The 16906-nt window shown below is 41.1% G+C and overlaps 1 protein-coding gene across 1 annotated transcript in view; it reads left to right on the forward strand.

Moving 5' to 3' along the window:
- ETFA (electron transfer flavoprotein subunit alpha) overlaps positions 1 to 16906 on the forward strand; it is a 59872-nt gene that overhangs the window by 39266 nt on the left and 3700 nt on the right. The window contains exons 10-11 of the mRNA XM_089655296.1: positions 10698 to 10763; positions 16755 to 16835. Of these exons, the coding sequence (XP_089511422.1) occupies positions 10698 to 10763; positions 16755 to 16835 (147 nt within the window). The remainder of the gene's footprint in view (positions 1 to 10697; positions 10764 to 16754; positions 16836 to 16906) is intronic.

Here is a 16906-nt window from a genome sequence, read left to right on the forward strand (position 1 = left end):
CGCCACATAATGGGCTATTGGTCCCCTATGGGATAGTAATAAAGTTATGTTATAAAAAGAAATGGTTTTATACATTTAAAGTGACAGATTAAAAAAAAACACGCATGCGTTTGGGGTGCTTTATGTACAAAAAAGGCAATTGCCCTACACATATTCTTGATCACCATACACGTCGCAGCAAGAAAAATAATGGTAGGCCCATTATTCACATTTAACTCTAAACTGATATCCTTTAGGGGTTTTTAACCTTTTCACTGCCAGGTCCGTTTTTGAAGATTGCATAAACCCCTAAAACATTATATAGTTTCTGAAAGCAGACACTCTAGGGAATAAAATAGTGGTAGTTTTTTAATAAACACAATATTACCCCAAATTTCAGTAAAAAATACACTTGAGTTAATTCTAGGGAACACAAACTCAATAAATTACCCAACTGTTTGGTAAAATATATGATGATGAGGTTGCATTGAATAAATTGATACCCAAATGTCAAACCCTTAAGTTTGCATGCGCCCGGAAAATAGCAATAAACGTCAGTACCCTATATTTCCCATAGGTTTATTATTATAGTACAGTATGTATATAGCACCAACAGTTTACGCAGAACTTTACAACATAAGGGCAGACAGTACAGTTACAATACAAATTAATACAGGAGGGATCAGATGGCCCTGCTTGTTAGAGTTTACAATCTAGGAAAAAGAAAAGGTCAATTGATACAAAAGGTGATAACTATGGTGGATATGAAAGTTATAGGAGGTCTTCCGCATGATTGCCAACATCTCTAATATCAGATTCGCTTATGACAAATTCTCCCCCTGGGATTGGGATTTTGTAGGCAATATAAGGACAAAGTTTTTCTTAAAAAAAAGCAAATAAAAATAACTTTTAATAAATAATATTTAACCACCTCCCGTCTGGCCGTTGTATATAAACGGCCAGACGGTGGCAGTGCAGGGTCGGGTGGCCGTTTATAAACGGCCTCCCCGCCCCCTGCTTGTTCGCGCTCCCTGGGAGCGCACAGCACCGCGATCTGGTGCCTGCTGTGTCCTTCCGGACAAAGTGGAAACCCGATCGTCGTACGGGACCTCTGTGTGAGGTCCCGATCTCGTGACATGCGGTGTAGTAAGCAAGATGTCACTTCTGACATCATTGCTTACTACGTGTGAAATCTGTGAATGATCACAGAGGTCACATGGTACAAGGCCATTCACAACAGCCTTGTACCATGTGACAAGCTGTGACCAGTCACAGTTCACACAGTAGTTCTCAATGGCTGCAAGAACGCAGCCAGAGAGAAGGAGGAATGATTGCTTTTACAGCCTTGATGGGTGTAAAAGCAATCCGTGTAAAAAAAAAAAGAAAAATCTTCATCACTCCCCACAAGTAGTACAGTGTCACTATGGTGACACTGTACTGCTAGGGTGACAGTATGTAAAAAAAAAAAAAACATAAATAATAATATAAATTATAATTTTTGGTTATAAACTAATTTGGGTTATTTTTGTTTTTACTAAAAAGATAACGGAATACATTTTGGCCAAGATTTATGATGAAGCATTATTTATTAGCAAAATTTTACAAGAAACACTTTTTCAAAATTTTTGGACTTTTTCATTTACATAGCAAAAAAAATAAAATCCCAGTGGTGAATAAATACCACCAAAATAAAGCTTTATCTGTCTCAAAAAAATGCTAAAAAATTCATATGGGTACAGTGTTGCATGACCGTGCAATTGTCAAAGTGTGATAGCACTGAAAGCTGAAAATTGTCCTGGACTGGAAGGGGGTAAAAGTGTCTGGACTTGAACTGGTTAAGAGATAACACATAATAATTTTCACATATCAGTCAATTGTTACAGGAAACTGATGTACAACATTGTATTTATGAAAGCAGAGACTCTAGACCGAGTATCCGATGCGTTTCGGAGGCAACGCTCCTCCTTCAGGGGTAACACTGCATACAATACAATAAGATCTGTAGCAAAATTAAGAATATACATTTTTTTTACATTATAAAAAAGGAAAAACACTTTTCTTGCATAATATCAATAGAGCTGAAATATTATGATACAGCACCATCAGAGTAAGAGAGTGTTATCGGAACCAATGTGGCCATATATCACCATACCCCTTCTTGATTGGAAAAGGGGGGGGGGAATGATGAGAATTCCCAAAAACCCTGAAAGTCACCCGCAAGCAAATGCTGGGATCTAACTATGGTGGATGGGCTGATGGAGAAAATACAAGTATAGTTAATAGGTGGGGGCAGGATAGGCCTCTCTGAAAAGATGAGCTTTTTAGGGATTGTCAAAAAGTGGACCGAGTAGGAGATAGTAGAACACATTGGGGAAGGAAGTTCCAGAGGATGGGAGCGGCTCTGGAGAAGTCCTGGAGGAGAGTATGGAAGGAGGTGACAAGAGAGCTAGTGAGTAGGAGGTCTTTGGGGAACAAAATTATTTGGTTGGTATTTTGAGATGAGGTTAGTGATGTAGCTGGGGGCTGAGCTGTGGATAGTACTCATGATGGACTGAAGTGGGGTTAGCCTATGTAAAGGTAAGCCAGTGAGGAAGGAGTTGCAGTAGTTATACATTTATTTTTTTATTTCATTACAATCACAAGGGGGCTGACAAGCCCCATGGTGATACAACAGAGGCAGTGACAGGTTCTCTTTATTGAAACATTAGAGGCCCAGTAGAACCCTGATGCCTCCTTTTGCCCTCATCAGGGTTTCTTACCCAGCGACTGCCCCCCAGGATTTTGACAGCACTGACCCCAGAAGTGATCAGAACTGAGCACTTCCAGGTTCATACAGCTTAGAGAAATTCAGATATCTCACTGCTCTGTATCTTGAATTCCCTGAAAAAACATGGGCGAGCCCAGGGACCACAAGGGGGAATTAGGAGGAAGAAGCAGGCTTTGGAGAAAGCGGGTGGCCAACAAAAACTGCCAGGAGACATGCATGACAATCCTAAGGAAACCACTGCTCTATTGTCCACTAGTAATATAGCAATTCCTAGACAGCAGCTCCAGTCTCCTGTGAAAAACGTCAGCAGCTACAAATACTGTAGATACTGACCTTTAACCACAAGCCTACAGGGCACTTATACCCCCGTCCTGCCCAGGCCAATTTCCAGCTTTCAGCGCTGTCACACTTTGAATGACAATTGCGCAGTCATGCAACACTGTACCCATATGACATTTTTATAATTTTTTTGAGACAGAGCTTTCTTTTGGTGGTATTTAATCACCTCTGGGATTTTTATTTTTTCTTAAACCAAAAACCACTGAAAATTGTAAAAAAAAAAAAGTTTTTTCTTAGTTTTTGTTGTACAATTTTGTAAATAAGTGATTTTTCTCCTTCACTGATGTGCACTAATGAGGCTGCAGTGATGGGCACAGATAGGCTGCACTGATGGACACTGATAAGGAGGCACTGGTAGGTTGCGCTCCCTGAGCCGCGCATGCACTGTGAGAATGGAAGGATGTCATATGACGTCCTATCAGAACGAGAGAACCACCTTGTGCCCGTCATTGTACTATATGGCGGGCAGAAGGTAGTTAAAAGAGCAGCCACGTACCTGTCCCCCGATCCAGTGATGAGTTCACACCAGCTGGGTTCACCGGCTGTCCTCTCTCCCCAGCGACGGGATCTTAAGTGTGGGCACCTGGTTGTGACAGCTTGCGGCTTTACAGCCAGATATCCTCTGCACATCTGCGCATTCTGAATGTTCCTGTAGTCTTCTGGGACCTGTCGTGTCCCAGAAGACTGAGGGGGGACAACTTCCGCTTCTGATTGCCTAGGCGGTTGGTGCATAAGTGGGAGCGGGTACCTGTAAAAATTGGACATCCGTTCCCCCTCCCTCCCCAAAGGTGCCATTTCCTCAAGGGGAGTCCTTACCTAAAAGCGGAACTTCGCTTTAAACATCAGGAAATCTAGTTTGGTTTGTGGCTAAGTGGCAGATTATTGTGATTATATTGCTTAAACATGATCAGTTTCTAGCTGTTGCACACTAATTATGCAGATGTCTGTAAGAAGTGCTGGGTGTGGTGCCCATAGCAGCCAATTAGATTCTTCTATGCACGTTAACTAACTTTCTGGTACATGGTTGAGCCCAACTGGTTGCTATGAGGCAATAAAAAAATGTCTTATTCATTGCAAGCCCATCATAGCAGAGATCAGCATAGAACAAAAATATTTTGCTTTAAATTATAACCTAGATTATATGATTTATGATGTATTTTATATAGAATACTTTTGCTAGTAAAGTGAAGAAAATCTAGTGAATTTTTCCAGTGTACAAATCACAGATGTACACGCAGAACACTAATGAGGGTTGTACGAAGGTATATGTTGGCTTGTTTTTAATGAGAATGAATCTTGCACTGTTCTGGCCACACAGGAGTTAATAGGGATTAAAGGGGGATCCAGAACATCCTGGCCAAATTGCTTTTATGTTTAACCCCCAGGGAGCAGCACGTCAACTGCTTTCAGCTAAATGCACTGACATATGAATATTTTACAGCAATCTAATGTTTTTTCCGGCGGCCCCATAGGACCTGCGAATCAATTTGCGAATGTTGTTCTCCTGCAGTTAAAGGCTGAGCTGGATAATTTGGGATGAAAGAGGCTGTCAGCCCAGAGCTTTTTAAGGGCTTAATAAGAAAGTAAAAATCACTCCCACCTGATATCCATCCCATCTACTTAAACTTTTATGCTCAGAAATGCTCCTCTCCTACCGCTGCTCCACACAAACACATCTGTGTGGAACTTGTATGTACTTCATCCGTATACTTGACCTGTGCTAGATTTCTCAGAAAATACTTGGCATGAGTCTGAGTAGACTAAGTAAAACGGAATTATGACTTCATCACACAAATCCTGTTTATTAGTGACAGTCCTGATAGAAATAAAATAGTGACACAGAACCATATGCTGTATTTATTCTTCAAAAAAAAAAAGTCTATACACCTCAACTACTGGCCCTGTCTAGTCTTCATGAAATTTTCTTAGTGTGTTTTTTGCCTCCTTGTAGCAACCTCTATGAGCTCCTGAACCTCTCCTTTTCCCTTCTCCCTGACATTATTTTGCAACAAGCAGTGCATTTTGGTTGCAGTCATGTGTACGTTTAGCACTCTACAAATCTAATAGTGCACCTCAAGAGTGAGTATGAGATGGTAGCTTCATTCCTATTGTGCTCAAAACTTTGCGTACCCTTGGAGAAGTGGCAATATACAGTATGTACCGTTTTTAAAGTGAGTGAGAAGGCAAAAACACATTTCTTTTACTTCTCATGGGATTCATATTCAACTGGTAGGTCATAATAGAATTGCACAATCCTAAAACAAAACATAGCAACAAGTAAACAAATGAAATGTCCCCTGTTCAAAAGTCTGCACTCACTTTTGTTTCCAGCGATTTAGACATGAATGGCTGTGTGTTGAGTTATTTTGAGGGGACAGCAAATTTACACTGTTATACAAGCTGTACACTCACTACGTCACATTGTAGTGTCATTTCTTCAGTGTTGTCACATGAAAAGTTAAAATAAAATATTTACAAAAATATGCGGGGTGTACTCACTTCTGTGAGTACACCCCGCACATTACTGTGTGTGTGTATAAGATACAGTCAGGTCCATAAATATTGGGACATCGACACAATTCTAACATTTTTGGCTCTATACACCACCACAATGGATTTGAAATGAAACAAACAAGATGTACTTTACCTGCAGACTGTCAGCTTTAATTTGAGGGTATTTACATCCAAATTAGGTGAACGGTGTAGGAATTACAACAGTTTGCATATGTGCCTCCCACTTGTTAAGGGACCAAAAGTAATTGGACAATTGGCTTCTCAGCTGTTCCATGGCTAGGTGTGTGTTATTCCCTCATTATCCCAATTACAATGAGCAGATAAAAGGTCCAGAGTTCATTTCAAGTGTGCTATTTGCATTTGGAATCTGTTGCTGTCAACTGTGAAGTTAAGATCCAAAGAGCTGTCACTATCAGTGAAGCAAGCCATCATTAGCCTGAAAAAACAAAACAAACCCATCAGAGAGATAGCAAAAACATTAGGCGTGGCCAAAACAACTGTTTGGAACATTCTTAAAAAGAAGGAACGCACCGGTGAGCTCAGCAACACCAAAAGACCCGGAAGACCACGGACAACAACTGTGGTGGATGACCGAAGAATTCTTTCCCTGGTGAAGAAAACACCCTTCACAACAGTTGGCCAGATCAAGAACACTCTCCAGGAGGTAGGTGTATGTGTGTCAAAGTCAACAATCAAGAGAATCGAGAGACTTCACCAGAGTGAATACAGAGGGTTCACCACAAGATGTAAACCATTGGTGAGCCTCAAAAACAGGAAGGCCAGATTAGAGTTTGCCAAACAACATCTAAAAAAGCCTTCACAGTTCTGGAACAACATCCTATGGACAGATGAGACCAAGATCAACTTGTACCAGAGTGATGGGAAGAGAAGAGTATGGAGAAGGAAAGGAACTGCTCATGATCCTAAGCATACCACCTCATCAGTGAAGCATGGTGGTGGTAGTGTCATGGCGTGGGCATGTATGGCTGCCAATGGAACTGGTTCTCTTGTATTTATTGATGATGTGACTGCTGACAAAAGCAGCAGGATGAATTCTGAAGTGTTTCGGGCAATATTATCTGCTCATATTCAGCCAAATGCTTCAGAACTCATTGGATGCCGCTTCACAGTGCAGATGGACAATGACCCAAAGCATACTGCAAAAGCAACCAAAGAGTTTTTTAAGGGAAAGAAGTGGAATGTTATGCAATGGCCAAGTCAATCACCTGACCTGAATCCGATTGAGCATGCATTTCACTTGCTGAATACAACACTGAAGGGAAAATGCCCCAAGAACAAGCAGGAACTGAAGACAGTTGCAGTAGAGGCCTGGCAGAGCATCACCAGGGATGAAACCCAGCATCTGGTGATGTCTATGCGTTCCAGACTTAAGGCTGTAATTGACTGCAAAGGATTTGCAACCAGGCCTCCATCAAGCCTTTCCATTTTAGCGGGTTAGTATAATACTCATTATGATCCCTTTTGCCTTTATGGCATATGTTTACAGCACATGTGTTTATTACTCTGATATGTATTATTTATGTTTTCATTATATCATACGTTTGTATTTTGATTTATTTTTATGGGGTATGCTTCTTAAGTCCCATTTACGCTGTTTTACCATGCTGCTTTTGCCTCGTATATGGGAACTATTCTCATATATATGGTGGATATTTTATTGCACCAGTATTTTATTTTTATTTTTATCATCCTTTTAGTTTCCATACGTTGGGGCTTATGAGTTCAATACCCCCCTATATTTGATATCAGTATACTTACCAGTATATATGTTTACCCTGGTTTTGGTCATTTTATACCTTTTGGTGCACGTTTCTAATATTCCCCCCTCTTGTGCACTATACATTTGCATTGGATACCTCTTGGGGTTATCCTTATGGTATCTGGCAAATACACCGCTGCTTCAGAGGTTTATGATGTCTGGCATCAGCATCTGTGGCTGGGGCAGCGCTGGTTAACTGCATTATATGCCCATGGTAAAATGGCGCCCGCGCATGCGCACTTGTGGATTACGGACGTTCGGACTCCGGCAAGATGGCGCCGTACCAGTGCGCATGCGACGGCTACGGTATATACACACACGAGGATACGGTCATGGCAGTCCTATGCTCTACCTCTGAAGAAGTGCGTGCGCACGAAACGCGTCAGATGGAGCCCAGGACGCCGTTGACACTAAGCCGCCGGTGCCACGTGGAGGCCCGGCGGCCACCTTTATTTCCAAGGGGTCAGTGTGTTTGCTCATACTTGCCACTACTATGTTTTATTGTGCACTAGTGTTTATAATAAAATTTCTACCTACTACACTATGAGTGCTTCCATATGTCTCCTGTGAGGAGCTTTTCAACCCTTACAGCCCTAAGTGATCCCTGTGTCAGTTCCTGAGAAGGGGGAGGCTGATCTTGATTGATTCTTCTCTGACCTGCTGGACCTTTCTTTCACCACATGAGGGCGTAGGATCTCCATTTTTCCCGGCTACTTCCTTGACCAGACCAGAAAGGAGAGGGGGACCTTCAGGATATATGCTCACATGTGTATTACTTATACGCTTTCTGGTTAGTGTGTATTTCTACCATTTGCACTGGGAATCAAGGAGCACCTTTATCGGACTGTGTTTCATCATTATTTTAATGTTCATTTTAATGTTCTTTTTAAACGCTGCATTTTGTCTATACATTAAGTGAAAGTTTGATTTAAGATTATTATTCTGTCCCATTACTTTTGGTCCCTTAACAAGTTGGAGGCACATATGCAAACTGTTGTAATTCCTACACCGTTCACCTGATTTGGATGTAAATACCCTCAAATTAAAGCTGACAGTCTGCAGTTAAAGAACATCTTGTTTGTTTCATTCCAAATCCATTGTGGTGGTGTATAGAGCCAAAAATGTTAGAATTGTGTCGATGTCCCAATATTTATGGACCTGACTGTATATGTGATTTTGCACAGCCCTGTAGCAGTATTTCTGCTATAGGGTGGCAGGAAAGCGGTTAATATTCAAAGCACACACACACTTTCTGGTTGTGGCCATCTTGAGTAATGGCAGAAGCTTCATGTAGCATTTATTTCCTGAAATCCATCTGCCCTTAGTTCAGGTAGAAGGGTGTGCTTTACTGAGAAAACCCCTGCTCCCTCCTGAAGACTCCTGGGATGTGTGACATTCTTTGCCTTGCCCCAGAAACCAGGAAGTAACTGAAGAAATGTAAAAAAGAAAACGTTGAACAAGTAAATATGATATACTTTTCTATCTATTTACTAATGCTAGCGGCATAAGGATTAAAAATAGTCCATGTTGATTGAGAGAGTGAAGCTCCACTTTAATAATAAAGTCTTTTTCAAGTATACTAGACTGGATGAACTTTGTGTCTTTTTTTCAGCCAGATTAACTGTGTATACTAAACTCTATAAATTGGGAAAGAAATGGCAACCGAATGTGTTGACCTTTATCAGCCAGCTGCGATATTTCTATTTGAATACAAGGGCTAAACCTTGATTAGCTGCTGTTTTTTCAGCTCCTCCTCCTTCACTTCTTTCCTAGCACTTGTCTTTGACAACCAGCTTAATGACCAAAATAGTGGGAGTTAGCTCTTTATATCTGTGTACACTTTCCATAAATAGGTATGATCAATATATACCTACAAGGATGACTTTTAAGGGAACCAAAACCACATGTGCATGCTTTAACTGACATCAACTTTCAATAGTTAGAGCGTATCCAGTGGGTAAATGGTTAGCACTTCTGCCTGGTAGAACTAAGGTCGTTGGTTTGAATCCCAGCCACGACACCACCTGCCTGGAGTTTGCATGTTGTCCCTGTGCCTGCGTGGGTTTCCTCCTACACTCCAAAGACATGCTGGTAGGTTAATTGGCTCCTGTCTAAATTGGCCCTAGTATGTGAATGTAAGTTAGGGACCTTAGATTGTACACCCCTTGAGGGTTAGGGACTGATGTGAATGTGCGATTTATTTATTTTATTTATTTCAGGTGCTTATATAGTACTGTCAATTTATGCAGCACTACATCTATATATTGTACATTTATATCAGTCGCTGACCCTCAAGGGGCATACAATCTGAGGTCCCTAACTTACATTCATACATACACATACTAGGGCCAATTTAGACAGGATCCAATTCACCAACCAGCATGTCTTCGGAGTGCAATATATATATATATATGTAAAGTGCTGCGGAAATTGATGGTGCTATATAAGTACCTGAAATAAATAAAAATAAATAGAAACGAAAATGTTGTATACTGCAGCTTACCAGTCCTTAGGTGTGGCAGTTGGCTTTTCAGATTTCTGGCTGAGAACATTTTTCAGCAAGTACAGAAAATACCTGTTAATCTTGCCAGAAATGGAGTGTACTTAGCCCTTCCTGTGAGATTAAAAAAAGAAAATACAGACATTCTTAACTGTTAGTATGTAAATTACTAGTCCCATCAGTCTACTATGTAATGAAGATGAGCAAAGACGACATTTGTGCAGTTCATCCTGTGTGACAATCATGGCTTCCTCCATAGATACAATAGAGAAATGATCATACATAGGAAGTGTTATTCGCAGGCTCACTAGGTGAAAGTAGAAGGAGAGCCTGAAAAAGAAATCTGAAGTAGTCACTATATCTAAGGATTGGTAAGCTGCAATATATTACATATTTGTTTTTTGGTTTAGCTATGCTTTAACCATTGAAGTTCTTTGAGTCTATGTTTAATCGATGGAAACATGACCCTGTAGTTTTGGTTCACTGAAAAGGCAGTCTTTCAGGTAAATGCCGATTTATGTCTCTTTATGGAAAGTGCACCCAAGCAGCAATGTACCAGCACAGAAAATTGTTTACTTTTATTGCTGTTTTCTATAGAGATACCACACACCCTGCACTGATACTTTACATTCAACACTGATTTAACTGAATTAACTTTACAGCTCCATTTTTCATAAGAATGTTTTTATTTCCCTTTTTATGCTTTGTTTTTTTTCTCTGTCTTGAATCATCATCTTTTTTTTTTTTACTAAAAAAGTAGCAATCCAAGATTTGTTGCTTAATCTTGCTAGTTAATAACTCTGCTGTGTTGCTTGCAGGAACTATACATTGCGGTTGGCATCTCAGGAGCTATCCAGCACTTGGCTGGAATGAAGGACAGCAAGGTAAAATGTGTATTTTGAATGACATCTTGACTGACCTGTATGTTTATATCTTGATTGTATAGTACAGGACACAGGCTTGATATCCATAGACCCTGGGTTATAGGCTGGCATATTCACTTTTGCTATTACTTTTTATCCCACGGGTGAGTAATTTTCCCAAGGGGCCACTTGAGAAACTGGGACTGTTGTGGAGGACCGAACTTCATTCTTCTCAATATTAGTTTTGGATCTGGGAAGGTCCGTAAGTAAGTAAACATAGAAAACAAACACCGGGCACTAGGAATAATTGGTACAACTGCTCAGGAAATAGGTCTTTTTCAGATGGTTGGTCAAGAGATTGTAAAAATGGGCAGCTGAGGCCTAGTTTTACCGTCACCTGGCCTCCCATCCGAGCTGTAAAAGAACAGCCAGAAGGGCTGTTCACATGCTGTGGCCGCAATGCTTTGCTTCAGTGCATTTTTAACTCTGGATTCAAAGTTTGAGATGTGGCACTTCTTGTCAAACTCTTTTGTTGAGTTCAGTGGGGCCGTGCTGCAACTGCATGCAATGCACAGGATTGTGAGCGGTAGCGTGGCATTATAGGGTTAAATCAGGTGTTGAGGAGGTGACGTAGCACCCCCTTACTACCTGTCAAATGCACTGTGACTGGAAGGAGAGAGCCCGAGATGAGTGCAGCCGGGATTTCTGCAGATACTGACTGGGAGTGAATAACAGGTGCACAACTCCTGGGGTTTGTAGTGTGCAGGCGCTAACACAAGAAGAACTTGGTCAGGTAGGTAGCAGAGTGGTGGAAGGCATCCGTATGTCTCCTAGGCAATGCTCTGCCTCCAGAATCCAGCTTCACTGCTGTACCGATCAGCTCCTTCGGCTCTTTCCTTCCAGTTCTTGCAGCTCCCCACAGGGACATCTGTCAGCACACCTCTCAGCCTGTCAGCCAAGTCCTTACTTTGTAGCAATGAAGTGGTAAATATTCCACAACAGAGAAATTTTAACATTGGGTCATTGAATTTCTTGCAGCAATTTAAAGTGGAACATCACGCAAAAGCGGGCGCTCCGCTGTTATGCCTCCTCCACTTCCCTTCCCTCTTCAACTTTTGGCACTTTTTTGGGGGGGTGGGGGGGGGGGGGGGGAGTCAGTACCTGGTCCTGACAGGTATCCGTCCCCACTTCACCTTGGCTATTCAAGCAGAAGATTGGAAGCCTCTCTTTGCCCACAGCCTTTTGGGATACGTCACAGGTCCCAGAAGGCTGCAGGAGCATTCACAATGCACAGTGGGAAGACACAAGGGGGTTTATTTACTAAAGCTGGAGAGTCCAAAATCAGACTCCCTTCTGCATAGAAACCAATCAGCTTCTAACCTCAGCTTGTTCAATGAAGCTTTGGCAATGAAACCTGGAAGCTGATTGGTTTCTATGCAGAAGGGAGTCTGATTTTGGACTCTCCAGCTTTAGTAAATAAACCCCAAGGAGTCACAGCTGGCTTCCCGCACTAAACATGCCAACACAGAGGAGCCAAAGACCGATGAAGAACTGGCCTGGGTGAGGATGACGCTGGATCCTTGGACAGGCAAGTGTCTTTTTATTAAGTCAGCAGCTACAGTATTTGTAGCTACTGACTTTTGTCTTTCTTTTCAGGGTAGAGATTCTCTTTAACTATTAGTAATGTATTGCGGTTAAAATAAATAAAATACTTAAATCACTTTGCTGTAAGGTATGTGTTATTTGTCATAATGATTGGTACTTTTAGCCAGTTCTATTTGGCACTCATTTGTTGTCACTGCTTCAGATAACTGTTCTAACAAATAACAATTATAACAACTTAGTGAATTGAGTCTAGCAGCCATTGGAAGAGCAAAAAATGCAGAAACTTATGTAACAATGAAGAAATCTTTTTTCTTTTTCAATTTATATAATTAATCTAAACTGATGAAAGGTAAAATCTGGTTGATTTAGGTCATTGTAGAGCATTTCTGTTTGCCAAATGGCAAGACCTCTCTGATAGCCTTTGGTATGTATCTTTTGGTCCATTCTCAGGGCCTGTTAAGTGGGTCTGCCTCCAGTGAAACACCATTTGTAAATCAGCCTGCTTTGGTTTGAAAACAAAATACCATAATGAATACAGTAAACCTTCATTCTGCAAATTGTATATTTACACCAGACCTAGTCAGTGAAATTGTGCAACAAACAGAGAAACCCAGAGCACCCAAATTGGATTGTTTTACTGATAACAGAGTGAAAAAAAATGTTTTCTCAATTATTTGTGTGTTTTTGTACTTTGGAATTTACAACTTACATTAAGGCTAGGTTCACACCTATGCAGTTTGTGTTTGATCCATTTCTGCAGTGCTTTTTCCGGTGCATTTTTGCACATGCATGCCACCCCTCTCTGTCAATCCCTCCACTGGCTTCCCATTGCCCAACGGATAAAATTCAAAACATTCAAAATTAACTTTTCTAAATCCCAAGCGCTTAATGTATCATTAAAACCGGAGGTGGTTAAACAAGCGACATCAAATTTTCCCTTTACCTGGCAACGAGAAACTATCACTTATTTAGGTATCCAACTACCATCCCATCTTACCGAACTATATGCAACAAATTTTCTACCCCTCTTACGTAACATTTCCAAAGACCTTCAGACGTGGAATAAACCTTGGTTCTCTTGGTTTGGTAGAGCAGCCATACTTAAGATGAACGTGCTCCCCAGAATATTATATTTACTACAAACAATACCAATTCAATTACCAAATTCATTCTTTCAATCATATAAAACGCTCTGCTCCTCTTTTCTTTGGTATAATAAACGCCCAAGAATCAGCTTCACCCAACTCACTATGCCCAAGAAGAATGGAGTTATTGGATTACCGGATATTTCTCGTTACTACAGGTCTTGCCACCTAGCCAGATTAGTAGACTGGACCACGAATCACATTCGTAAGATCTGGGTCGGTTTGGAGGCTGATTTTTCGAAGATACCACTTTCCACCTCCCCATGGCTGAAAACCGCCCATGTCCCTTCTGAATTTCGGATGCACCCACTTATAGGTCCCACTTTACGATGTAGCGCGCAAGTGTTTCAGGAAAAATTTCTTTCTTCCTCTCTGAGCCCTTTCACTCCGATCAAATTGAACCCGGACTTTATTCCAGGGATGTCTACGACCTTTCTTGCTGGGTATAAACGGGAAGATAACCTAACAGTACGTCAATTTCTCAAAGATTCTAAGCTCTGATCTAGAGAAGACATTACAAAGGCGTGGCCAGCCCTTACCTTAACGCCTTGGATGTATAGACAAATCCACCATTTTCTACGTAACTCCCCACATCTAAAGGATTATTCAAGACCGCTTACTGCTTTCGAAAAACTCTGCTTTACAGATCTCCCACAGAGGCATGTAATATCCAAATTATATTCCCTATTGGAAAGTTCCAATACATCTCACTCACTGAAGGCCTGTGCAGCCTGGCAGCATGATCTAGAAATTTCAATCTCACCTGAGGAATGGAACCACATTTACGATCACATGCATAAAGGTTCCATATGTGTTTCTACACAAGAAAGCAACTACAAAGTTTTTTCCAGATGGTACAGAGTTCCATCTGTGATTCATAAATTTGATCCTAAAGTGCCAGATTTATGCTGGCGATGCTCCCAGGCAAACGGTACTCTTCTCCATATATGGTGGGAATGCCCGCTGCTGCAGCCCTTCTGGAGAAAAGTTTTGGACACCATTAGACAAGTAACCACTTACACCCTAGACTTTACACCAGCACAATGTCTACTCCATCACTCCTCCCTTCCGGTGAGGATTTACCGTAAGTCCCTTGCATTACACGTTAAATGCGGCAAAGCAGTGTATCCCTGTTCATTGGCGATCAGCCTATATTCCCACCGTACGAGAGTGGATTCTTAGGATCCAGAGGATTGCTGAAATGGAGGAACTGATCTCAGTGGCAAAAGATCACCCCGAGCGATTTAGGAAGACTTGGGCTTGTTGGACCCATTTCCAATCTACTGATACTTACCTTGGCTTGCTGAAGGATTGAACGAGAAAGACTTGGAGACACAGAAGGCCTCTAGAACTTTCACCTCGGCAATAACTCCATTAACGGTCATTCACTGAATTATATCGCTAATTAAAAAGATGGACTTAGATACAGCCAGGCTGTTACTAATAGATGTAACTGGTTTGGTTATGCTTCTTTAAATATGAACCTCATCATCCAACCACTCCCCCCCCCCCCCCTTTTTTTTTATTTTATTTCTCTCTCCCTCTCTCCCCATTCCCCCCTTCTATTTGTCATGTGCGTCTCCTCCCACCTCATTTTGATATCTCATCTCATATTCTTCCTCCATCCCCACGCTCCTCTCTTTCTTTTCTTTCTCTCATTTACACCCTCTTTTCTCATAGTCTAATTAGCTATTATTCTCATTCGGTACGGAACACTCATAGCTATACAGATGTAACAATATTCTACAACAGTAGCTCACATTTTTTAGAGATGGAAATATATGTCATAGATGCCTTGAGAGGATACTTTTGTCGACCACTTCAGAATCCGCTTATGTGTACTCTCCTTACATAGAGCCTAGTGTATACCATAATTATCTAAAGTACATGCTACTGTCAGTATTGCTATGGTTACGTCTATCACTTTTGCCTTACTGTGGAACTCCGTCCTCTGATGTTCTACAAATTAATATATTGTCTTGATCCCGTCTGCGTTACGGGAGAACGTACAAGAAATTTTGCACGGACTGCGATCCGTATCTGTCTATCATTTGTTTACCTTTCATACTTCAATAAAACGTTTTTTGGAAAAAAAAAAAAATTCAAACATTAACAATATCATATAAAGCCATTTATAACTCTGCCCCAAATTACATAAACGATCTTGTCTCTAAATATCACCCAAACCGTACTCTCCGCTCCTTGCAAGACCTCCTGCTCTCTAGCTCCCTTGTCTCCTCCTCCCATGCTCATCTCCAGGTCTTCCCCAGAGCTTCCCCCATCCTCTGGAACTCTCTACCCCAATTTATCAGACTATCGCCTACTCTGCTCACTTTTAGGCGATCTCTGAAAACCTATCTCTTCAGGGAAGCCTATCCTGCCTTCAGCTAATAATGGAATCTTCTACTCTTCCAACCAGTCCATCCCCCACAGTTACTACCTTTTGTATCACTTGCCCCTCCCTCCTAGATTGTAAGATCCAAAGAGCAGGGCCCTCCTATCCCTCTTGTATTGTTGCTGTATTGGCTCCTGGTATTTTGTAAGGCGCTGAGCAAACTGTTGGCGCTATATAAACCCTGTATAATAATAAGCGTTTGACGCGTTTTTGATGTTTTGCTTTTTTTTCCCCAACTTGTTGCTGAGTAAAACTCATCACATGCATTTCTGCAGCATCTCCATTGAAGTCTATTGAACTAAAAACACAATGTTTTGCGTTTAAAAAAGTCCCTGTCTCTGAATAACTGAATGGAAAATGCATAGGTGTGAATCTAGACTAAGGGCCAATACCACCAAAGACTTTTGTTTCTAGCCTTGGGTAGAGTGGGCAAAAGTTATAACTTTATAATAAGGTTTGTATTGCTGTCTGGGTTTTATTGGTGAAGATTCCACCTCTACATTTGTCCCTGTTATAATCGCCACTGGGGCAAAAAGTAAAGGGAAAGCCAAAATGTTACTGTTGTCACAGATGCAGGAGGTGAGGGGAAATCTTCAGGGAGGGACATGCAATTGGTGACAACTGTTACAGGTGGGATTCTGCTTTCTGTTCAGTCTGCAGAATGTAAAGTGGAGGAAATTTCTCCAGTGCAGAGACACAGCAATAAGAACATAATAGCAGTTCTATCCCTTACCAATGCTATCCATGTTAAAAAGAAATAAATATCTAAAAATGGAATGTTTGGCTGGAGTTCCATTTCCTTGGACAGCACAGTTTGTGTTAAAAAAAAAAAAAAAACTAAGATCATGATGTGTTTTCAATCTGCAGACCATTGTTGCCATAAACAAGGATCCAGAGGCTCCAATTTTCCAGGTGTCAGATTATGGTTTAGTAGCAGATTTATTCAAGGTAAGTCTTTTTCCACTGTGTCATTTGAAGTTATTGTAGCAGTATGTCCTACTGTCTACAGACATTATCTT

This window comes from Staurois parvus, unplaced genomic scaffold (assembly GCF_062004578.1).
Source record: "Staurois parvus isolate SC_StPar_1 unplaced genomic scaffold, SC_StPar_1.0 ptg000832l, whole genome shotgun sequence".
Lineage (NCBI taxonomy): Eukaryota > Metazoa > Chordata > Amphibia > Anura > Ranidae > Staurois > Staurois parvus.